The following is a 24,352-nucleotide window of genomic DNA, read 5'->3' on the forward strand; positions in this document are numbered from 1 at the left end:
GTAATAGAGTTCAAAATGTTTGCTATGGAAAAATAGATATTCAAAGATCTGCACACATCTTCAAGATCTTTCCAAAAAATAGCAGATCTACAAGCTCATAGCGCGGCACTCGGTGCCGCGCTATGAGCTTGTATATCTGCTACTTTTGAATAGCCAAAGAAATCTAAAATGACACAGATGCGTTCTCGGTCTGAAAGGGTTAAAACTGAAGGGATAAAAACGATTAAAAACAGCTTAAGGCATGTCTCTCACCTTGCCACCCGGCCTTCCACTTAAGCCAGCAAGGCCCTGGAGGAAGGAGCACATGTTTTGATGTTTACACGGTGTCATTTTAGATGGTTTCAGGGCATGACTTACACTGGCAGCCAGCACAAAGGAACAGTTCATGAATAATGGAGACAATTGTCAGTAATAGGGTATAATATATTGGCTCTAAAACATTAAAGCGTAATTGATACGTCTGTTGTTAATGTGTTGCTCGACACTAATACATATTTCTTCTTGTGCAACAGAGCATCAATTATCTGATAAGATGATACAGTACATCTATTCTAATTAAGGTGTTTTGATATAACTCTGGAATTACCCGATCTCCTGCTTCTCCTTTAGGCCCAGGCTGGCCTGGGGTTCCTGGCCCTGGTGAACCCTAGCAGAGTGAGTAAATGAGACAGAAATACATTAAAAATACTGCAAATAGAAAACAATTTGGTTGTTAACATGTGGATGATTCTTTCTCCCAAGAAAATAAAGGAAGACATATCACATATTGTTTTCTGCTTTGTTGCTTTTCGATGTGTACGCTGTATGTTTAGAGGTATCTAAAGAGCACAACGTGCCAAAGTATTACAAGACTGTCTTATCATTGCCCGTCTGACAACCAAATCTCGCGATACTACCGACCCAGAAACGATACCTGGCGCTGTTTAGATGCCTCAATAAAATGACGTACTGTGCACATCGAAAAATCTGTGATCACAAAACAACCTGTGATATGTCTTCTTTTATATTCCTGAAAGACAGGTCGCAATCGTTCAGAAATAGTGCTGTGCAGCTGGCTCTCATTCACTGCAATGTATTTCATATGGCCGGTCAATGGCCGGTGTCCAGCACTTCCCTTCCTTCTCATTTAAGTTCCTTGCTATGGCTAAGGAAGTACTGCTAATGTCTCAAAGCATCATGGGAAATGCATGATTAATACGTTTTTTCACCAATGGGTTCCTTAAACCCTCCTCTTCAATATCCAATACTAATCTCAACCTCATAAAAGACCACACTAAAGATAATATACTTAATTGGCTTAATTGCCACCCAGTTGCACACACTCGCTAAGACACTTGGGTAATCTCAGGATTCCAAACTTAAATCTTTATAACTCCTAATTCTGTATCACTGGCGGGAACAGAATTCTTGCCTCTTTCTCCCCCAATAATAAAATAATTTGGTCCAAACCGCAAGTGTAAAGGCTAGACACAAAAATGACACTACGAACCCCTCAGTCATTGAAATCACTCTGGATCCAATGGTAAGGAATAAATATCCCACAAATACACACTATTGGCGCTGCATGATTTGTGATGTGCTATTGAGATGCAGCCTGACATCCATCATTTCTTCATGTACCTATACATGTAATATGCCCCGTTATCATAGCCCTCTGATATCAGTTGATTTAAGAAACATAATTTCCATTTGCATCTTTTGAAATGCATTCAAAAGAATATTATTTATTTTGTTACATGTAGACACGTGTCGGATACTCTTGTCCTGACACTAAGAAGGCACAACCATTGCATTCCAATGACTTGATCTGACTGTCATTGTTATATGACTCAAACACTCAAATACACTCAACAAACATAATCTTCTCAGTGTGTTATGCTTCAGTGCATACCATTTTGCTCTATGGTGCATAGCACACGCTCGTCTCACCCCTCTGGGCGGTACTATGATTATCATACGAAGGGAAGCGTGACTGGAAGGTCACCTTCGAGCCCAGAAAGAAGAATCTATCTTGTCCAGATCTCTTCTTTGGGCACACTAAAATCAAGCTCAGTGAGCAGATGGAAGTTCTAGGACTACAGTATGTATTGACAAAAGACTTGAGTAGACCAAATGACCAGCCGTTTGTCTAACATCTGTAAAACGTGCTGGACAACATCTAGGAGTGTTGCAAAAGCTGTCCAACAAGCTTATTGGGGGCAGAACCAATGTCTCACAAACCACTCTTGGCAGTTCCATTAGAGATCGTCCAGAAAAAGTGAATGACAAATGCTATTTTAACCCATTAAGACCTGGAACGCATCAGTGTAATATTTTGATTTGAGCTAAAAAGCACTATTTTACCCTTTGGCTATTCAAAAATAGCAGATATGCAAGCTCATAGCGCGGCACCGAGTGCCGCGCTACGAGCTTGTAGATCTGCTATTTTTGAAACATCGTGCAAATGTGTGCAAATCTATACATATTGTTTTAAAGCGGCTTTTTAAATCAATTCTTTGCTTCTGGGGGTCCCTGGAACAAAATATTTTTAGATGGGGGTCGGCGGCCAAATACATAACATTTTGGGGGTCCTTGAAATGAAAAAGTTTGAGCACTACTGATATGGAAACATACGTTTTTCAGAATACTGTTGGGATTTAGGAGACATTTGTAGAATCGGCTTCAGGTCTTAATGGGTTAAAAGATGCATCATGCACACACTCAAACTGTCCTGCACGGCAACCCTCAGCTCATGTCCCAGGTCGAACAACCTGGAGGCTACCAGCAAGCTACAGTACACCTTGTCCCTCCCCAGGGTTAAGACAAAAATGTCTTAAGAGAAGCTTTCTTCACTGTGCTCAGTCTGCTGCAACACATGGAGCAGCCTTCCCCCATGCTGTTGTTAGAGACATCACATCAAGTAGTGTTCATTCCCTTCAAGAAGAGACTGAACAAACACCTCCTCAGCATGAGACTGTAATCAAACATACAAAAAAAAATATTTTCATATATTCCTGAGTATCTGCAGATCAGTGATGGGCTCTCTGAATGTCTTTATCAAGGCTGTGTCAAGGGATTTTAAATGGCTCAGCCTAGTTTCAGTTGTATTTTCAAACGACTGCCAAAAATTGCCACAATGGAATGCATTATTCTTTGACAACTGCAGGGCTTAAGGATTGCCAGTGATTAAAACATTAGTCGTTTGTTTATTAATTATTTTTGAGATAATACATTTATTAAATAGAAACGGTGTGTCTGACTGTATTCCTCAACCTTGGAATTCAACAGTACCACACTACTCTAGCAAGTGGGTGAAGCTGTAGCAAGTAACGACCTAGAAACAAACGATATCTCTGCCAAGCAGACAGATATAGCCCTGGAGACCCAAATGGTGCTTGGAACAGTTTGACACTTCACTTACTGTACCATTTGGGTCTCCAGGGCTTTATCACTGCCCGACAGAGATAAAAATGCTGAGCAGGACCAGTTGACCTCAATTTTGGATCAAGATGGCTGGCAAGAGAACAATATCTAAGTTAAAGGGTTTGTTATTGGGGCACAGATGGCAGGAGCTTCAGTCACACACACTGCTGAACTCTGGCTAGTGTTTCAATAGAAACAGTGACTGGCTGCTGCGTTTCGATCTTGTGTAAGGCCTCAGTAAAAGGGTCAGAAATGGTGATACAAAGTGCACATTCTATGACCTGATGCTCATGCATTAGTGTGATATGTAAGGAAACGGAAGAGCAATTCTTTCTCACTGAGAATGCCAATGCAGCATGTGATCCGACTGTGTGAGCAAGGACAGTACATTAAATATTAACAATAGAGAGGGATATTATGGTAGAGTTGCAGTGCATAACGCCTCATTACAAAGGCAAATGCAGAGTTCAGTGGTGCAAAAACCATAGACACTGCACCACAGATATTATGTGGGAGAAAAAGTCATATTCCAGAATGACAATGCCCTAGTATCCACAGGGCATGAGAGGTCACTGAATGGTTTGATGAGTATTAAAATGATGTGAATCATATGCTATGGGTCAGCTACATGCCAAAGCATTAAAAAACTGTCCTTACTGAGATCAATGCAAAAATGTTGTCATTAATTGAAAACATCTGTGCTGTCAAAAATAAAAAATACTGTAAGTCACATCAATAAAAAGCAGTGAACATTTCAGTCCATGACTATATGCAATAACTATGCTGAGCACTGTTTGGAAGCACAGATGCTGTGTGTGGGGGTCTGATGAAGAGCATATATCCCTAAATGTCACGTTTTTGGTGAGATTAAAACTGCTAATGGGGAACTAAACAGTGTGCAGATTCTATGTCTCATGTATGTTCGAAGTCTGGGGCATTATGTATGATTTAAAATAGGATTTTATTTCTCCACTGTATAGAGCAGTGATTCCAGTACATGACACTAACTTAAAACGGAAAATAATTAAAGAAGTGACACAATATTAACAACAGATCACCGTTAGGGAACCTCTAGGGAAATACACAGTAGGGCCCTCAGTGTTATTTTAAGATTTACTGCACACTCTCCGAGTGAAATTACCACACAGAGATCAAATTCTGTAGAGCATCATATCTCTGTGGGTAACAACTCACTTTGTCCCCTTTCTGGGCTGGTACACCCTTTTCTCCCTGAGATCCATCAGCACCGGGCAGGCCCCGCTCTCCCTGTGGGACGAGAGAAGGAGAGAGACTATGCAGGGTGTGGAGGTGAAGCACACTCACAAATACCACTGTTAACATACAGTACTATGGTATGGTACATTTGTTTGAAGAGAAAAATTGGTTGGCCTTACCTGTTCCCCTTTCTTCCCACCAAGACCAGGCCCCTGGATACGTCAAATAATACATCATCATCATATTCATCACAAAAAAAAAACAAGATTACCATGGAGAGAGAATAGAGTCGTAAATGGACGGAATAGGACGATAGGTTAAATATCATTATAGATACTCTAAAAGATGATGAAGTGCGATAAACTCACACTTCTGCCAGGCTCTCCTCTTGCTCCTTCGTTTCCCTGGAAACAGACGGAGGAACGGTTTGGTTTGGTTGTGTTGCATTCATCTGCGTTTTAGGCATTCAGCGTGGCACGCCAAATTATGTGACTGAGGCATGTTGTTATAGACCTGCTGCTTGTCCAATGATTACAGTCTGATTGAATCTGTCTCACCTTCTCTCCCGCGGGTCCGCTGGGCCCCGGCAAACCCTGAGCGACAAATGAAAGAGTGGAATAAGCTATGCATCTATAATAGGCCGGTGCGACTTAATGTTTAACCCGTCAAGACCGGGACGCATCTGTGTCATTTTTTAGATTGATTTGGCTATTCGAAAATAGCAGATATACAAGCTCATAGTGCGGCACATGAGCTTGTATATCCGCAATCTTCTTCGCAATCTTTGAATGTATGTAATGTTTGTTTTGAATTTTAAAAAGAAGCATATCTACAAGCTCATAGCGCGGCACCGAGTGCTACGCTACGAGCTTGTAGATCGGCTATTTTTTGACATTTTCAACTCAGACCAGTTTGTGTGTGTTACAACTTCTGGGGGTCCCTGGGACAAAATGTTTTGAGATGGGGGGTCCACGGCCAAATACATTTTTTTTTAAACTGTTAGGATTTAGAAGACATTTGTAGAATCCCCAGAAGCAAATATTTTAGTTACAAATCTTTAAAAATATATATATTCAAAGATTCGCACACATTTTCCAAGACGTTTTTTAAAAAATAGCAGATCTACAAGCTCATAGCGCGGCACTCGGTGCCGCGCTATGAGCTTGTATATCCGCTATTTTTTTTGAATAGCCAAAGAAATCAAAAAAAGATGCGTTCCGGGCCTGAATGGATTAAACAATAAAAAACCTCGAAAAAAAACCTAGACCCGCGTGTGATTCCACACAAGCAGCTACAGACAGGCCAGGTCTAAGGTCATTGTGTGTAACTCACCCTCAGCCCAGCTGTCCCAGCGAGGCCTGCCTTCCCCGAGTCCCCCTGAGAGACACATCGACACGATACAGATATCAGAACAATGTCACGGTTGAAAGGTATGTTGGGAGGACGATCAAACGCGAGCAAATCATTGAGTCAGGGAACTTTTTTTATTACTCACTCTCTCGCCGGTTTCACCTGCAGGTCCCCGCTCCCCCTATAAAGACGACACAGAGTGTTTTCGATCTGTTAGAAACAGGTACGCAAGATGGATAACTGATCTTGCGCACACGCGCACACACACACACACACACACACACACACACACACACACACACACACACACACACACACACACACACACACACACACACACACACACACACACACAGACACAGTCTGGTCTGGTTAACAGTGGTGGAAAAGGTACTCAAATGTTTTACTTAGGTGAAAGAATCGATACTGCAGTGTAGAGGTAGTCTGTTACGAGTAGAAGTCCGTAATAAAAAAGTACAAAAGTATTGTTATCAAAATGTACTTAAAGTACCAAAAGTAAAATTACAAAAAGTGTTTGAAAATAGCAGATCTACAAGCTCACAACGCGTCGCGATGCGACGCGTTGTGAGCTTGTAGATCTGCTATTTTCAAATAGCCTAGGTATAAAATAGGGCTGAAGTGGTTAATGTATGTTTTATAATGTAATCATCTATATCTGCAAAGTGACTAGTACCTAAAGTGTTCAAATAATTGTAGTGGAGTAAAAGTACAATATTTGCCTCTGAGATGTAGTGGAGTAGACGTAAAAGCATGGACAATTGGAAATACTCCAGTAAAGTAAAAGTACCTCAAAATTGTACTTAAGTACAGTACTTGAGTAAATGCACTTGGTTACTTTCCACCACTGCTGGTTAACCCTGGTCAATATCAACTCACCCTGTCTCCCTGTGTTCCAGCCTCGCCTGGCTGACCCCTATCACCCTATCAGGATGCAGAGAGCGACAGGTTGTCAACTATCAAAGATGTAATCGACCATGGCGTACAGTACTAAAATGGCCGCCATGTGAATATGGTCATTTAAGTTCAGTTTTTTTTACCTTGGTGCCAATTGATCCAGGAGGCCCTCGAAGGCCCTAAAAGACACAATAAGCATAATTGTGACTTTTAAAGCGTGTACGTATATGTGCACTTTACCAAATTAACCCATTAAGACCTGAGGCCGCTTCTAAAACATTTCTAAATCCTAACATTTTTTCCGGAAAAAAATATAAAAAAATAATTTTCACAATTTTTCGAAAATAGCAGATCTACAAGCTCATAGCGCGGCACTCGGTGCCGCGCTATGAGCTTGTATATCTGCTATTTTTGAATAGCCAAAGAGATCTAAAATGACGCAGATGCGTTCCCGGTCTTAATGGGTTAAGAAGATATTAAACTGAAAATAATTCCTTAGAATACAAAAAGGGTAAAGAGTGTATTGTTACCCTGTCCCCGGGTTCTCCGCCCCTCCCTGGGGGTCCGGGTAGCCCGTCGGCGCTCTGCCCCTGAAAAACAGCCATAAGCCAAATATCACATACTGTATGCCAAAGAGAATCAGCATCAAACTTTATTGTCACATCACATTACAAGTAATATGGGTGAAATGCTTCATTGTGCAGGTCCATTAATGCAGTTAAAGGAGAGTAAAGTGTGTGTAAAAAAGTGACTAATGTGCATAATGATTTAAGAGACACTCTCTATAAAGGAGAGTCCTGTTAAAACATAACGCATGGATCAGATCGGTCTGTGCATTATGGTTCTCAACCTGTGGGTCTTTTGGGGGGTCCCCCCAGACGACGGTGAAGTGACAATTTAAGGACTTTTAAGACCGTTTTAATACATTAAAAAAAGAAAGAAAGAAAAGAAAAAAGGCAATTGCTGCATCAAAAGAAATCAACAAACAATACTATAAAAACTGCTCAAACATTGGCCAAATAATATAAGAAAGAGGCAAACATTTTGAAAATAGCCGATCTACAAGCTCACAACGCCTCGCCTTGCCAGGCGTTGGGAGCTTGTAGATCTGCTATTTTCACAATTTTCAATCACAATCTGTGCAACTGCTTGTCAGGGTGGGGGGGTCCCCAGTTAAGAAATGATCATTTTGGGCGGTCGCGGCCTTAAAAGGTTGAGAACCACTGCATTAAAACTTCAGTGTTCAGTGCTCCTATTCAGCAGTCTAATTGCTGCTGGATAAAAACTGTTCAAGAGTCTGGTGGTGCTGCTCCCGATGCTCCTGTATCGTTCGCCTGGCCTTGGGTGCCGCAGCGGCTTGAACAGACCATGGCTGGGGTGGTAAATGTCCCAGATGATACTTCCGGCCTTGGCTATACACACACACACACACACACACACACACACACACACACACACACACCTCTTCCATCCTCCCTTATTCCTAGCCGCCTCAGCATAGCCCTGCATCCGTACCGCCCGCCCACCTGTCCCTTAGAATACAAGTTGACACGCGGATGACTCATACCCGATACCATACATAACAAGATATTTAAAAAAAATATTATACCAGGTTCAAGGTTGCTTATTTCTCTCACTAAACATGGCAACGTTTTTAGATCCCATACGGTTGCTTATTTCTCTCACTAAACATGGCAACGTTGAAAGGCCAAACGAGGAACAGCACCACAGTTCATAGAGATACATACAGTGGCCGAACACAGTATTGCGGGTCGTCTTTATCCCATATTCCCATATATATTCTGATACATTGAGCCCTCATTGGCTAAAGGACCAGCCAATGAGGAAAAAGTCACGCAAAAGTCAGGACTAGCGAGTGTAGATATAGAGCAGGTTTGGCAACCTGGTGAAAATAAACCTGCATCTACTGTACCTTGTCTCCTTTGGTGCCCTGTGGTCCTGCGAGCCCCCTGGGACCTTGAGCTCCTGGCACTCCTGCAGAACTCTGATAATAGGAAAGCACTTGACTCAATGCAAAGCATGCAATCACAAAATACACACACACACACACACACACACACACACACACACACACACACACACACGCAGCAATTCATACATGTCAGCATGTCAGTGATTGACAAAGCTTACAGAGTCGCCCTTTTCGCCCTTCACAGCCACCCCACTGCCGACTCCAGGAGGCCCCTGTCAGCACAGAGAGAGATAAGAAGAGGCATGGGTGAGAATCATTCATGCTCACTTGTTCCTCAGGACATAAAGTATGTGTGTGTGTCGTGTGAGAGGAGACGAGCTCCTGAGGCCGTGACTCACCCTCTCGCCGGAGCTGCCCTTGTCTCCCTGTAGGTAAGAAGGGAGAGAAAAAAAAGATAGAGAGAGGGACAGTTTAGAACAAAAATAAACGTTTAAACAAGAAAGAATGACATGTCACAATGACATTACTGTCATTTTGACATGTCATTTTTTCTTGTTTAAGCAGTAAATGTGTGTCATTGTGACTGGGATACAGGGTGGTAATTTACTGCTGAAGGGAACAACACCTACAGTACAGTATATTCACTGAACTATGGCAGGTAATCTGTACGGTACCCGAAAGCTGACAACAGCCACACATTGGCCACCTGAAACTGCAGAATGTTGCCTTCACGTGTTAATAGCTGTATCCACCCCCACCCCCCAGAACAGTATGGAAACACACAAACACAGTTATTTTCTTTATTTAAACCATGTCATGATTGTAAAGACAAGGTTTTTAAAAGGAGCCATGATATGGCCAGAAAACATATTTGATACTATACGTCACGTGGTTCTCTGAAAACAGGGCGGGACATATCACAGATTGATTGGCATTCGCAGTTAACCAATGGGATGAAGTTATCAGTGACAGTATATGTTATGAGCTCTGCTCTGAGTTTGACTCTCTGGCATCAAACAGCCCAGGAAAATGAAGTAACCTCAACATGATTTTGTCTTTTATTTGTAAATCTGTGAATATAAAACATATATCCGCTATCTAAATCTCTTAATTACACCAACATTGTTCATGTGAAGCAGTTTGTTTATGCTTATTTATTGAAAATTTCAATGAATAAGCATAAACAAAATGCTTCACATTTTTGTCATTTAATGATAAAAATCGTTATTGTCATTTTGCGCTCTGGGTCTCTGCCGGTGTAAGCGAGCCGTCCTCGCCGGGCAGGCAGAGACCCGGCGGAGTGGACACAGCGATAACAAAGAGGCTGTATATGCAATATTAATCAATACTGAACAACTGTGCGATCTATTTATTGGCAAAAATGTATAGTTTGTTTAGAAACAAGCTGCGGCAGTCCGGTCTGTCTGTCCTGTCCGTTCCCAGAACCTGTGTCCGCTCTGATGGCCACAGTGGCAGAATAGCTCGCTTACAGCGTCAGAGATCCAGAGCTCGGAATCTGTGACCGGCCCTCCAGAGCATGGGAAGTGATGGCGGACGATGGGAAAAGAAGGCTGTCCTTTCGAACCAATAACCAAAAAAGTCACCAGAGCAGTCATCTCGCGAAACGCCCACATTCTGACAGGCAGAAAGATATAGGACTTGGGATACAGGTAGCATCCAAGTCAAACATATGTACTTTGAGATGAGAATTGCTTTTAGTAAGATAGAAATGCTAAAAGATGTAAGTTTCACTCCATGGCCATCTCTATTCCTATTATTGTTGCTGTCAGACAGAAACCTTGTATCTACATATTTTTAATTTTTGATGACACCAAAAATAGCCGATCTACAAGCTCACAACGCGGCTCATGCATTGTGAGCATGTAGATGGGCTATTTTTGGTATTTTAGATTTTTTTGGGTGAAAGTGTTTAAGTGTGATTGTGGTTTTATAATAGAACCAATGAAAAGTATTAACTAGAGCATCTGACTAAATAATAACTACATTGGATCCACTGGAACACAAGTTATTTTCCCCATTTCCTGAAAAGTAACGTTTTTTGGACATACTGTACTGTACAGTCCACCCAACAGCGACGTTATGACACACGTGTACATTCCAACATATATAGGCAGACATAAAGTACACGTTGCCTCAAATTGCTCCAAATGTCAGAACATGAAGGCCTTCTCACTATCATCAGCTAACATCAGGAGATAGCGGTTGTCAGGGAAACGGACTGAACTGAAGGTGATGGAATGATAGAGTGCTTCTCAACCTTATCTGCAGGAGAGCTGTAAAAATGAACGGTTCGCACACCTAAATAACATTATTTGATATAGGTTGAGTCCTTTAAATCTAAAGCGCTTACATTTCAAATGTCAAGTCACCTGGAGCAGTGATTGCTGCTCACGTTTGCTTTCCATTAGCATTGTTGATGTAGAGTAATTGGAATGAAAATAATCTACCTCTGAAAAACTAATAATAATAATAATGATAACACATTCTTCTGCTTGAGAGTTTTCAGAGAAACAGTTTTAGGCCCTCGGATGAACACTAGCAAAGTTGACAACTGTATTTAAAGGTAGGGTGAGTGATTTACTTTGGTTAAAATAAGTGTAAAATAGCTCTATATTGTGATAGTACTCATTGCTATAGAGTGTTTGTTCAGTAAAAGGAGTCTCCCATGTCTCTCCAGCTCTTTATTAAACAGAAAATGTATTTTCAGTGCTCTCTCCTGATTGGCTTAAATGTTGCCACCTACCTGGAAATGTACTATATTCTGTTTATGAAAGAGCTAGAGAGATTTTTTATTTGGTCCACATTGATGAACACAAGGCAGGTGTAATACATGCACCCGAGCAAGTGTAAATAAGCCGGATTTAACGGAAGCTCCTTTCCATCCGCAGTCCCCGAGCTTATTACAGATTGAAAACATGAATATTCCCTGTTCAAATCAGACCTTACAGTTATTCCGAAGAGACTATACAGACCTTCTTAAAAACTTTTTATTTCATTTTTTTTACCTCACCCAAGTACAGAATTGTATTACATCACCCACAGCATATCAAGTGAACCAAACACAGCAGTGCTTTAATTGCCTGTGTGTAAAATGTAGTGACTCAATGCTACCACCATCTGGCCAATAGTATTATTGGGAACTGTTCAGCAGATGTGAGGGCTGCTGAAAGAAATGGAAAACAACTTCTATCTATTTTATGTAAAAGTTATGATATATAAAATTCATAACCTTAAAGGTAGGGTAAGTGATTTACTTTGGTTAAAATTAGTGTTATATAGCTCTATATTCTGATAGTACTCATTGCTATAGAGTGTTTGTTCAGTAAAAGGAGTCTCCATGTCTCTCCAACTCTAACAGAAAATGCATTTTCAATGCTCTCTCCTGATTGGCTTAAATGTGGTCACCTACCTGAAAATGTACTATATTCTGTTTACTAAAGAGCTGGAGAGACCCCTGTGACCGAACAAACACTCTGTAGTAATGATTACTATCAGAATATAGTACTTTAACCTTTTCAACAAAAACTTAATATATACCAAAAAATATCACTTACTCTACCTTTAAGTTCTGTATAATTCTGAACAAATCATAGCAGACGTCTGGTTAAAACAAAGAGGGAACGCATCTAAAAACAAAAGAAACGTATAGTGTCAAATGCAGGATATGTGTTGATACAAAGTGCTCCTAATGGGAGTGAAAGTGGACAATACATGCCTCACGAATGGTTTGTATTTGTATGGTGACTTATCAGCCTGAAGGTGTTTTAGACAGTGGTGGAAAGTAACTATTGTAAGTACATTTACTCTACTGTACTTAAGTACAATTTTGAGGTATTTTTTACTTTACTGGAGTATTTCCGATAATCTATGCTTTTACTTCGACTCCAATACATCTCAGAGGAAAATAGTGTGCTTTTACTCCTCTACAATTATTTCAAAACTTTAGTAACTAGTTACTTTGTAGATTTTGATTATTATTACAAAACATACTTTAACCACTTCAGCCCCATTTAAACTTTGGCTATTTGAAAATAGCCGATCGACGCGTTGTGAGCTTGTAGATCGGCTATTTTCAAAAGATTTTTTATACATTTTAGACATAATGACAACTTGTGGAACGGGACATTCTGCATAATGAGCACTTTTACTTTTGGTACTTTAAGTATATTTTGATATCTATACTTTTGTACTTTTACTCAAGTACATTTTGATTGCCGGACTTTTACTTGTAACAGAGTGTTTCTACAGTACATTGCAGTATTGATACTTTTACTTAAGTACAAAATTTGAGTACTTTTCCCACCACTGGTTTTAGATAGCTGTCATGCAGAATGTGAACATGCATTTTACATGCATAAATCCAGGATTGTGTGCATTCCTAACAGCCACTTTAACCCTCGCATCTGGGTAAAATAGACAAACCGTTTGGCAAAAATAGCAGATCTACAAGCTCAGAATGTGACAAAGTATACTGTAGACCCCCGCAGGGCAGGAATTTCATAGAGGCCATGAAGGCCATGGCTGCCATGCCATCAGTTTGGCCTCGTGCCCTTTAAAAAAAGACATGCCCTGAAGCCACAGTGGCCTTGGTTCCCCGTCTGCACTGGCCCAGTGCCCCCGCTGATTTAACAGTTCTCTCCTCGGCCTCTTTCCTGTCAAAAATGCTTTGTGGACACAAGTGTCTTTCGTTGAGATTCTGAACTGGTTTCACGATGACATGCTGGGTTTTTACAAAACATTAAAGTCTTTGGAGCTGTAAAAATGAACGGTTCGCACATCTAAGTAACATATTTGATATACGTTGAGTCCTTTAACCCATTTAGACTGGGAAAGAATCTGTGCCATTTTTTGATTTCTTTGGCTATTCAAAAATAGCAGATATACAAGCTCATAGCGCGGCACATTAAAGTCTTTATCATGGTCCTTCAAACGTGCATTACAAGGTAATTAACTGAAGCCTAATTATTCAGAAAACCCCAGACCACAGAAAATCCACTGGATGTTCAAAGTTCAGGTTTTTTTTAGGTGTAATTGAGGTCAGAAAACCAACAAAATATAAATACCCCAAAATTATAGTGATGAAATAAACAACTTTTTTAAGCATTTATTTCACTGATAGTTAAACTATGTATTAAAAATCACACCCTGTGTGAAGGTAGGGGCGCCTTTGATACATTTTGTCATCGATATATGCTTATAATGTGTCTTCAGGAAACACTATCCTTCCTCTTTGCCTGGCCTACTTGTTGTTAACTAGTTGTACGAACTCTTGTTTTATTTTTGTATTGTTTTATTGGATCTTGTTTAGTCGATACACTTATTTGTTTTAGCTCGTGCCCACTTGATTTTGCCATTTTTGTCTCATCTGTTTAAGAAAGTAGGTAGCTGATATATTGCACTTTTACCTTAGCGCTAGGTATACTCTTGGTTGCTTGTTTTTGCAGGAATTGTACTTAAAACTTCTGGTGATTTAGTAGTTTTCGTTCCCTACCTATGTTGAATACACTTATTGTAAGTCGCTTTGGATAAAAGCGTCTGCTAAATGACTGTAATGTAATGTAATGTAATGTTTATAGCCATGTGTCACGTGAGGCTTGACCAATCACTTTGTTGACGGGTCTGACCAATCAGAACGTTGACGGGTCTGACCAATCAGAACGTTGACGGTGACACAGTCAGGTATAGAGCAGGATCCGCTCTGCCGCTAAAAATCACACCCAGTGTGAAGTGGGCGGTGTGGTCACAGTGGTCATCACAGTGGGTGATTCACTTAAAAAAAAACACAAATGTGTTTTTTTTAAGTGCACAGTCCTATTTATAGGACTGCACATGTGTCATGTGTTTCACTAGCTAATCACAGTCCTGAATAGAGTCAACCAGTTGTACAATGGTGGCCAATCACGGTGCAGGGTTAGGGGGGTACAATGGTGGCCAATCACAGCGCAGGGTTGGGGGGGTGCAATGGGTGGGGGTCCAAACCTCACATATAGGGGCGGTGAAAATAAAATACGCTCTAATAATTTCTGACTAGTTTTGTTTGATGGCCTTGTTGCCCTGGCATTTGGCCTCTGTGCCCTCAAAAGAATTGACACCACCAAAGCCCCTAAAATTATGAAATTCCAGGCCTGGACCCCTGGGGTCACGAAGAAGTACACATACTGTAGGGTTTAAGTGCTCAACACAGAGGAACAGAAGCAGAAAGAAGCTAACCTTGGTGGAGAGGCCTGGTATTCCTGGGATTCCCGGACGGCCATCCTGTCCTGGTGTTCCCGCTGCTCCGGAAAAGCCTTTAGCCCCGTTGCTCCCTGGGATACCCTGGGGTACAGAACACACAAAAACAGGCCATTAGGCTCATTTACTTCATATCACATATCTCTCGTATGAAGGAAAAGCACTCCGAGGCCCCTGTGAAGCAATGATATCTATTCATGCATGAGAGTACATGTAAAGGCTGGATGCCCGCCGGTGGCCGCCACGAGGTGTTCACTAATTTGATGCCCATATTGGTCATTCCCTGTTTGTGCAGAAAGTTGCCTCTTGCAAAATAAACAACGTCTAAAAAAAATGACTTCAGTTTGCCCATATTTAGCCCATTCAAACCGGGAACGCATCTCATTCATTCATTGTCATTTTAAGATTTCTTTGGCTATTCAAAAATAGCAGATCTACAAGCTCATAGCGAGTGCCGCGCTATGAGATTGTATATCTGCTATTTTTGAAATAAATGGTGAAAATGCGTGCAAATCTTTGAATATATATATTTTTAACATTTGTAAAATATTTTGTTCCATGGATCCCCAGAAGCAAAGATTTGAGTTACAAATGTTCGCTTGAAAATTTAGATATTCAAAGATTTGCAAAAAAAGTGTCACGATTTTTCTAAAAATAGCACTCGGTGCCGCGCTATGAACTTGTATATCTGCTATTTTTGAAAAGCAAAAGAAATCTAAAGTGACACAGATGCGTTCCCGGTCTTAATGGGTTAAGACTTCAGAAAACAACATAAGAAGATGTGAGGTGGAGACAATAGGATTGTTATTATGTATAAATTGTGAGATGGTCGCAAACTCTAGATTCCATGCATTGCTAATGAGATTGAGAACAGAACAAAACATATATAAACACGTCTTTTGTGAATTATAAAAGCCAGCTTGCCTGGTCGAAACACTGGTCGAATCAAAACGCAAGGAATCTATGAGACCACCACTCTCAATGTTGTAACCATATCATATTGCAAACAAACAGGTTTCAACATTCAGCTTTGATTACGCACAGGATAGCTGCGGGCTGTGTGGTACAATTAGAAACATTACATTGTCAACATGTATTAGTTTTTCCTTCGACTACAACTATCCAGGCCTTGCAGGCAAAGACAACCCCCACCAGACCAGACTAACAAAACCCATGCCTCTCCTTTTGATAACCCCCTGGTCGTGCCTTTTTATCGACCGCTGGGGATACTGTACTGTATGTCCCTGCTTCTGAATTAAACCCATGCATTTCCTTTCGGGTAATATAGACTGTCTGATATGTTTGATATTATCACCATTTTAAATTATGACACAATTCTATTCTAAAATAAAAATGTGTGTAGAATAAAAAATTAAAAAGTCAAAATCTTTCAAATCATATTTCTTATTCAAAAATGCCAAAAATAGCATATCTACAAGTACGGAGAAGTATAGGCCTTTAAGTGGTTAAAGGCCTTTACAGATAGGGTGCGATTAGTCAATCAGTTTTTACCACATGCGAAAAGACGCACGAATCGAACTGGGTTCGATTGAAAAAAGAAAAACGCATCACCGCAGCCACTTGCCGCACGGCAAATTGGGAGCCGGTGTGCATGAGGTCATAGAGAACCATGTGTTCATTTACAACGCTCAACACTTCCCAGACTCTTCTCTCTCCTGGCTCCCAAACTGTGGAACTAAATCCCCATTGCAGTCAGAACTGCAGACTCACTCCCACTTTACCACCCTAATCTGAAGTCTCATCTCTTCAGACTCCATCTCACCCTCTAGCAGTGGTGGAAAAAAATGTCTTTACTTAAGTGAAAGTACCAATACTGCAATATAGAAATACTCTGTTACAAATAAAAGTCCAGAATAAAAAATGTTCTTGAGTAAAAGTACAAAAGTATTGGCATCAAAATGTACTTAAAGTACCAAAAGTAAAAGTACTAAAATATTTCAAAATAGCCTAGGTATAAAATAGGGCTAAAGTGGTTAATGTATATTTTATAATGTAATAATTTATATCTGAAATGTAATTAGTAACTAAAGTTTTCAAATAATTGTAGTGGAGTAAAAGTACAATATTTGCCTCTGAGATGTAGTGGAGTAGAAGTAAAAGTATTGGAAATTGGATATACTCAAGTAAAGTACAAATACCTCAAAATTGTACTTAAGTACAGTACTTAAGTAAATGTACTTAGTTACTTTCCACCACTGCCCTCTCCAGCACTTCACTGTCCTTGTACCCCTTCCTGCCACCTTCTGTCTCGATTGATGCTAACGTCTTGGCTAATTGACCAAGATATGGCTACCATGCAAACATGCAGTATAGTAATTCGTTTTTTTTTACCACAATTTTAAGAATGTAATTTAGATAGCACGTTATTTAAACAGATGCTATGTTCATTGTTTACATGGTATTGTATGGCTTCAATGCAATATACTATTGTTATTTCAATAGTATATTGTTTAGCTTTATCTTATTATTAACCATTGCCAGTGCCAATGGTTAATAATAAGATAAAGCTAAACAATATACTATTGAAATAACAATAGTATATTGTATTTATTTGCCAGACTTCTGTCTGTTACAACTTTCAACACTTTCAATACTAACTACATTGGAAGAACAGAAGCATTATTAAATAAGTAACATTATGATTAAATGATTAAATAAGGCTGTAGGTTATTGGGGGGCACTGGTGATGTGAAGGGGGAGAAATAAGTATACAAAGCAAAACTCAGAGCAGGATTTGCGACAATAGCTAACGTGACAGATTTCTCTAATCTGGAAGCTTGTAGTTACAATTTAAAATAGCAAATTTGGCATTTAGCAGACAATCCAGAGCAACTTAGAAAGTGCAAGATCAGAGTAAGTATAGCATGATCACAAATGACAGTGATCATGTAAATAGAGTGCAAAGAAATCAATTAAGTGCTGCAAGGAAAGTAATTAGCATACCAGCTAAACATCAACCATAGGAAGGCTCAAAAACAACATACTGTATGCTATCTAAACATTCTTACCATTTGTGGACAAGCAGACAGTATTATGTCTATATAAATACACAGATGTGTGACAAATTAAAAGAGCTGGCTGAATAGCAGCTAGACCTAAACATCAATTAGTTTACAGGTTCTATTTACAGTACCCATGTTGTTCTGTGCTATTTTACTTGTCCTGTATGTTGAAATTGTATGAATTCATAATGTATTTTTTCTTGGCTTTCAGTTTAAACACATTTGCACTCATGAAAATAAGTTCCCAAGCTTTTACGTGTCTTATTCTTTTAACAGATGTGTACAATTATGTGGTCGTATGCATTTTTGTCAATAAAAACATCAATCAACCAACCAATCAATCAATCAATCAATCAACCAACCAATCAACCAATTGATCAATAAACCAATGGAAAAACCTGAATAAATCAGAAAGGGTGTGCTAAATAGAAAACAAAATGACATTACTCTGTCCACTGCTCTGCAAATTAGATCACAGCTCTGTTCAGCCACTCCACGCCTACAGGCAGAGACTGAAACAAGAGCCATGAAAGAGAGGTTCCAATCTAGTCTGAACAATCGGGTTCCATGTTACAAGACTGCTTTGATCATGTGAAGTGGGGGGGCGATGTTTCGGCGCTTGTGGAGTCAGACAGTGTCTTCAGACACAGACTCTGGACGTGTTGTATCAGTCATTGCATTGATAACATTAAAAAAAAGTCTGTCTTTATCCTAACGCAGTAACCGTGGATTTACGGCGATGTTGGCACTGGCACAGCACTGCATGCACTACATGCACTACATGCACTACATGCTACCTTCAGATCACTCATTGTTGGGGCGCGAATGGCAGGAGCTTCAGACACAAAGCTCAATTGGCTAATGATTTAATAGGAACATACAACTATGTTGGTATGATCTATTCTATTGGAATAGATTTATTGTACAACTATAAGAGCTTTATGGTGTGTTCTTTTTTATTTTATTTTTATTGCATTCAATTAATCATAATTAATAGGAAACATATAACAATATAATATTAAGGAGATGTTTTTTGTAAAGAAATGCTTATTTATATAGTTGATTGTTAAAAATCAGTATTATATATTGTGCTTACAGTAGGCCAATGAAGACTGCTGTTAGATGTCTGATGAATAGGCTAGCTATATTGCTGTTCTAGAGATTATTAGAAATGACTACTAAAGTTGTAAAAGCATTTACCATCAGTCACAGGGCTGAAGGAGAAAATAAGGGCTAACTGATGGGATATTATATCTCTCAAAAGTCTAATTATGACTGTTTTACTTAACAGCAAATGTTATCTTTATTTTTAGGCTAATACTTACACATTAAGTCTACCGGCCAAGTGTTTTCTCTCTGTTTCATTACAGCAACAGTGTTTCCTTTTTTACATACTATATACGGTTCTTCTTCCTCATAAGCAGGACTTTTCAGGATGAGTAAATATGTGATCGAACTTGTGGGCTGCTGAAAAAAGCCATGAACTACAGTCATTGAACTAAAGTTCATCTGAATTAATTTAACCTGGCTTCACCTGGTCACACACCTCCTCAGCCTGTCTTGGCCTACGTGAAACACAATAAGACAGCTTGCACTGACTAGATATGGTCAAACCTGTCTTGTTCTTCAAACCTGTATGTGTTAATTAATTCTGCTTTTGTGAAATGGGCCCCTAGCCTGAATGCTTGACCCCAACAACAAAAATAATTCCAATCTTAAAACGGAGCCCAGCTCAGTGCCTGAGCTCTGGCCCCGTAACAACAAAAAACAGCAAGGGAGTCTGGTGGCTCTTTTAAGCTAGGGGGCATTTTCCTGGCATCTGAGAGATCACCTTTATCAAAACTATCCTGATGAGATTGGTCTCTTCCAGGATTACAGTGGCCCATTCCACGGGGCATGAGGGGTCATTGAATGGTTTAAGGAGTATGAAAGTTATGTGAATCATATGCGATAGCCTTCACAGGCACCAGATCACAACCCCATTGAACACCTGGACCAACGTAACATACTAACTAACACTAAATAAGGGAATACCCTTTGTTAGAATGGTATTCCCTTCCTCCAGTATAGAGTTCCAGAGACTAAGATAAAGAATCTATGTCAAGGTGCACTGAAGCTGTTCTGGCCGCTTTGTGGTGGCCCAATACCTTATTAAGTCACTTGCTGTTGGTTTTCTGCATAGCATAACTAGTATTTATCCAAATAATTGACCATCTCCCCCATATGACTTGAATGCAGGATAAGCAGGCGTGGTGACAGTGTGTGTGTGTGTGTGTGTGTGTGTGTGTGTGTGTGTGTGTGTGTGTGTGTGTGTGTGTGTGTGTGTGTGTGTGTGTGTGTGTGTGTGTGTGTGCACATGTCACTCACTTACCGATATTCCTGGGATTCCTTGCTCTCCCTTCCTCCCTGGAAGACCCCCTCCTGTTACTCCGGTGCCTGGGTCACCCTGGAATACACACACACACATTTTAATTCCTTTATTTGAGTCCATGTTTATAAAAAAGGGCCCTACCATGTGCGTCAGTGCATGGCTCCAAACAAGTTTACAGAATGTGTACACGCGCGCGCGCGCACACACACACACACACACACACACACACACACACACACACACACACACACACACACACACACACACACACACACACACACACACACACACACACACACACACACACACACACACACACACACACACACACACACACACACACACACACATAGACAGGAGGGATTTCAGAAAAAAGGCCTTCTATAAGGAGGTTAGAGGCATTTGGGGGTAAAAGTTGGGAACAAGGCCATTTTACATAATTCAAGGGTGCTGAATCAGAAAAACACTGTTCCCAAGCAAAATTCTTAGTGCTTAACCTCCTAATTTGCATATCAAAATGGCTGCCGATGTTGAAGTATTTCTTAAATAACTCTATAACAAAGCAATCAAATCTGACAAATAAAGTTTATATATTTATATTCTGAGGGTCAGACAATGTGTGGAAGGTATTTATAATGTAATAGATGTAAATAAATGTAAATAATGTAAATAAATATGCAAATTAGAGGCCACTATTACAGAAAACGGTTTCGTACTTAAAGTGATCCATCCGCATCCCCCTTATTTTATTTTATCTCTACTTATCTGTATTTTTACCATCCTTAGGACATCTAAAATAAATATTTAGATGATGTAAAAATCCTGGTACATTTGGCCCCTGATGACCAAAAAATAAATGTGACGTTCCATAAATACGCTATCATGGGGATTTCTATCTTGTATAACTCACCCAGGAGGAGTTAGAGCCACAGAACTATAACTGAACACAAACTACTTTCAACACAACTATATAGAGTGGGATGGGGATGGCTAAAGGTACACTTAGATGGCCAACAGGGAAAAAAACTATTGGTCGTGCTGCGGCACACACAAACTATTGCCCGTGTACACAGTGGTTAATCCCAATGGTCTGAGTATCTACAGGGCTGACAAGGGACTAGTACAGCCTAGTACAACATAATAGAGCCTAGTACAACCTAGTCTTAACTAGTCCAGTCTGTTCCATGCTAGTATAGCCTAAATCGCCGTCCCCTAGTCTGTTCCATCAAAAGGCTGGACTAGGCTATGGGTGTACTAGGCTTTACTGTTGTAGACTCTACTGGTCTCTAATAGACTGTTTTAAATTCCAGTAGGCTGTGCTGGTCTGTACAACGCTATATTAGGCTGTACAAGGCAGAGCTGTACTATGGTCTACAAAGGTTCATGCAAAACTATTGCTCGTGCACACACAAGCTATTGCCCGTGTACACAGTGGTTAGTCCCAATGGTCTGAGTATCTACAGGGCTGACAAGAGCCTAGCACAGCCTAATAGAGCCTATTAGAGTCTGGTACCACCTAGTACAGCCTAACATATCCTAGTCCAGCCTTATCAGTCCTAGCATAGCCTTGTACCCCCTCCCCTATTCTGTTCTCCCAGAAGGCTGGACTAGGCATGGGTGTACTAGGCTGTACTATACTAGACTCTACTGGTCTATAATAGGCTGTTTTAAGCTCTAGTAGGCTGTGCTAGGCTGTACTAGGCTCTATTAGGCTGTGCAAGGCAGATCTGTACTATGGTCTACAAAGGTTCATGCAAAACTATTGCTTGTGCACACAAAAGCTATTGCCCGTGTACACGGTGGTTAGTCCCTATGGGTTGAGGATCTACAGGGCTGACAAGAGCCTAGCACAGACCAATAGAGCCTATTAGAGTCTGGTACCACCTAGTACAGCCTAACATATCCTAGTCCAGCCTTATCAGTCCTACCATAGCCTTGTACCCCCTCCCCTATTCTGTTCTCTCAAAAGGCTGGACTAGTCATGGGTGTACTAGGCTGTACTATACTAGACTCTACTGGTCTATAATAGGCTGTTTTAAGCTCTAGTAGGCTGTGCTAGGCTGTACTAGGCTCTATTAGGCTGTGCAAGGCAGATCTGTACTATGGTCTACAAAGGTTCATGCAAAACTATTGCTCGTGCACACACAAGCTATTGCCCGTATACACAGTGGTTAGTCCCTATGGGTTGAGTATCTACAGGGCTGACAAGAGCATAGTACAGCCTAATATAGCCTATTAGAGTCTAGTACAGCCTAGTACAGCCTCATCTATCCTAGTCCAGCCTTATCAGTCCTAGCATAGCCTGGTACCCCCTCCCCTATTATGTTCTCCCACCAGGCTGGACTAGGCTAGACCTGGGTGTACTAGGTTTTACTGTACTAGCCTCTGCTGGGCTCTAATAGTCTGCTTTCAGCTCTAGCAGCCTTTGCTAGGCTTTACTGGGCTCTATTAGGCTATAGAAGGCAGTACTTTACTTTGGCCTACAAATGTTCATGCAAAACTATTTCTCGTGCACACACAAGCTATTGCCCGTGTACACAATGGTTAGTCCCTATGGGTTGAGGATCTACAGGGCGGACAAGAGCCTAGTACAGCCTAATAGAGCCTATTAGAGTCTAGTACAGCCTAGTACAACCTAGTCTAGCCTAGTCCAGCCTGTTCCATGCTAGTATAGCCTATACCACCCTCCCCTAGTCTGTTCTCCCAAAAGGCTGGACTAGTCTTGGATGTACTAGGCTGTACTGTACTAGACTCTACTGGTCTCTAATAGGCTTTTTAGTGGCGCTAGCCGCTCCATACCTGACTTTGTCCGTGTGCGTCAACGTTCTGATTGGTCAGGTGCGTCAACAAAGTGATTGGTCAAGCTTCACGTGACACATGGCTATAAACACATTATAAACACATATCGATGACAAAATGTATCAAAGGCGCCGCTACCTTCACACAGGGTGTGATTTTTTAATCTCTAGTAGGCTTTGCTAGGCTGTACTAGGCTATATTAGGCTGTACAAGGCAGATCTGTACTATGGTCTACAAAGGTTCATGCAAAACTATTGCTCGTGCACACACAAGCTATGGCCTGTGTACACAGTGGTTAGTCCCTATGGTCTGAGTATCTACAGGGCTGACAAGGGACTAGTAAAGCCTAAAAGAGAGTATTAGAGTCTGGTACAACCTAGTACAACCTACTCTAGCCTAGTCCAACCTGTTCCATGCTAGTATAGCCTATAGAAATGATTTCATGTGCATGCCATAAGCAATGCACAACACGTTGTTGCAAATGCCGGAAATCTGGGTTACGATGCACAGCCATGTGTGCATGTCAGCAACGGAGTGATGATCAACCTCCTTGTATGAATGCGGTCTAGTGTCTAGACTTTCGTTCAACAATGGCCAATACAGTATCTTTAGAGTAATAAACCGTTATCTGTTATGGGGGCCGCTATTTTGCATATTTCGGAGTAGGCTGATTATTATATTATATTATATTATCATATTATATTACTTACAAATTCTTTACTCACATTGTAGAAACTGTATAAAGACACTTCATTTGTCAATTTTGCTTGCCTGGCCACAGACTTATTGAAGATAAAGGTGCGAATTTGCCAATTTGGCAGCCATTCAGATATGCAGATTAGAAGGTCAAAAACTAAACATTTAGCATGGGGAAAAAGTATGTATTTTAGATGTCCTAAGGATGGCAAAAATACAGATAATTAGAAACAAAATAAGGGGGATGCACCTTTTGCACCGTTTGAGTACTACGGTACATCATTTTATGTAATGGTGGCCTCTAATTTGCATATTTATTTACATTTATTTACATTTATTACATTACAAATATCTTCCACACATTGTATGACCCTCAGAACATAAATATATACACTT

At 40.5% G+C, this 24,352-nt stretch overlaps 1 protein-coding gene across 1 annotated transcript in view; it reads right to left on the reverse strand.

Annotated features, from left to right (window-relative positions):
* Positions 1 to 24,352, reverse strand: part of col7a1 (collagen, type VII, alpha 1) — a 142,207-nt gene that overhangs the window by 66,768 nt on the left and 51,087 nt on the right. The window contains exons 35-50 of the mRNA XM_084061142.1: positions 20,462 to 20,536; positions 15,047 to 15,151; positions 9,214 to 9,240; positions 9,034 to 9,087; positions 8,816 to 8,887; positions 7,413 to 7,472; positions 7,026 to 7,061; positions 6,865 to 6,909; positions 6,113 to 6,148; positions 5,950 to 5,994; positions 5,175 to 5,210; positions 4,986 to 5,021; positions 4,797 to 4,829; positions 4,597 to 4,668; positions 587 to 646; positions 253 to 288 (exon numbers count right to left, since the gene is read on the reverse strand). Of these exons, the coding sequence (XP_083917268.1) occupies positions 253 to 288; positions 587 to 646; positions 4,597 to 4,668; positions 4,797 to 4,829; positions 4,986 to 5,021; positions 5,175 to 5,210; positions 5,950 to 5,994; positions 6,113 to 6,148; positions 6,865 to 6,909; positions 7,026 to 7,061; positions 7,413 to 7,472; positions 8,816 to 8,887; positions 9,034 to 9,087; positions 9,214 to 9,240; positions 15,047 to 15,151; positions 20,462 to 20,536 (828 nt within the window). The remainder of the gene's footprint in view (positions 1 to 252; positions 289 to 586; positions 647 to 4,596; positions 4,669 to 4,796; positions 4,830 to 4,985; positions 5,022 to 5,174; positions 5,211 to 5,949; positions 5,995 to 6,112; positions 6,149 to 6,864; positions 6,910 to 7,025; positions 7,062 to 7,412; positions 7,473 to 8,815; positions 8,888 to 9,033; positions 9,088 to 9,213; positions 9,241 to 15,046; positions 15,152 to 20,461; positions 20,537 to 24,352) is intronic.

The sequence above is a fragment of the Gymnoscopelus microlampas genome (genome assembly GCF_963454915.1).
Source record: "Gymnoscopelus microlampas genome assembly, chromosome: 7".
Lineage (NCBI taxonomy): Eukaryota > Metazoa > Chordata > Actinopteri > Myctophiformes > Myctophidae > Gymnoscopelus > Gymnoscopelus microlampas.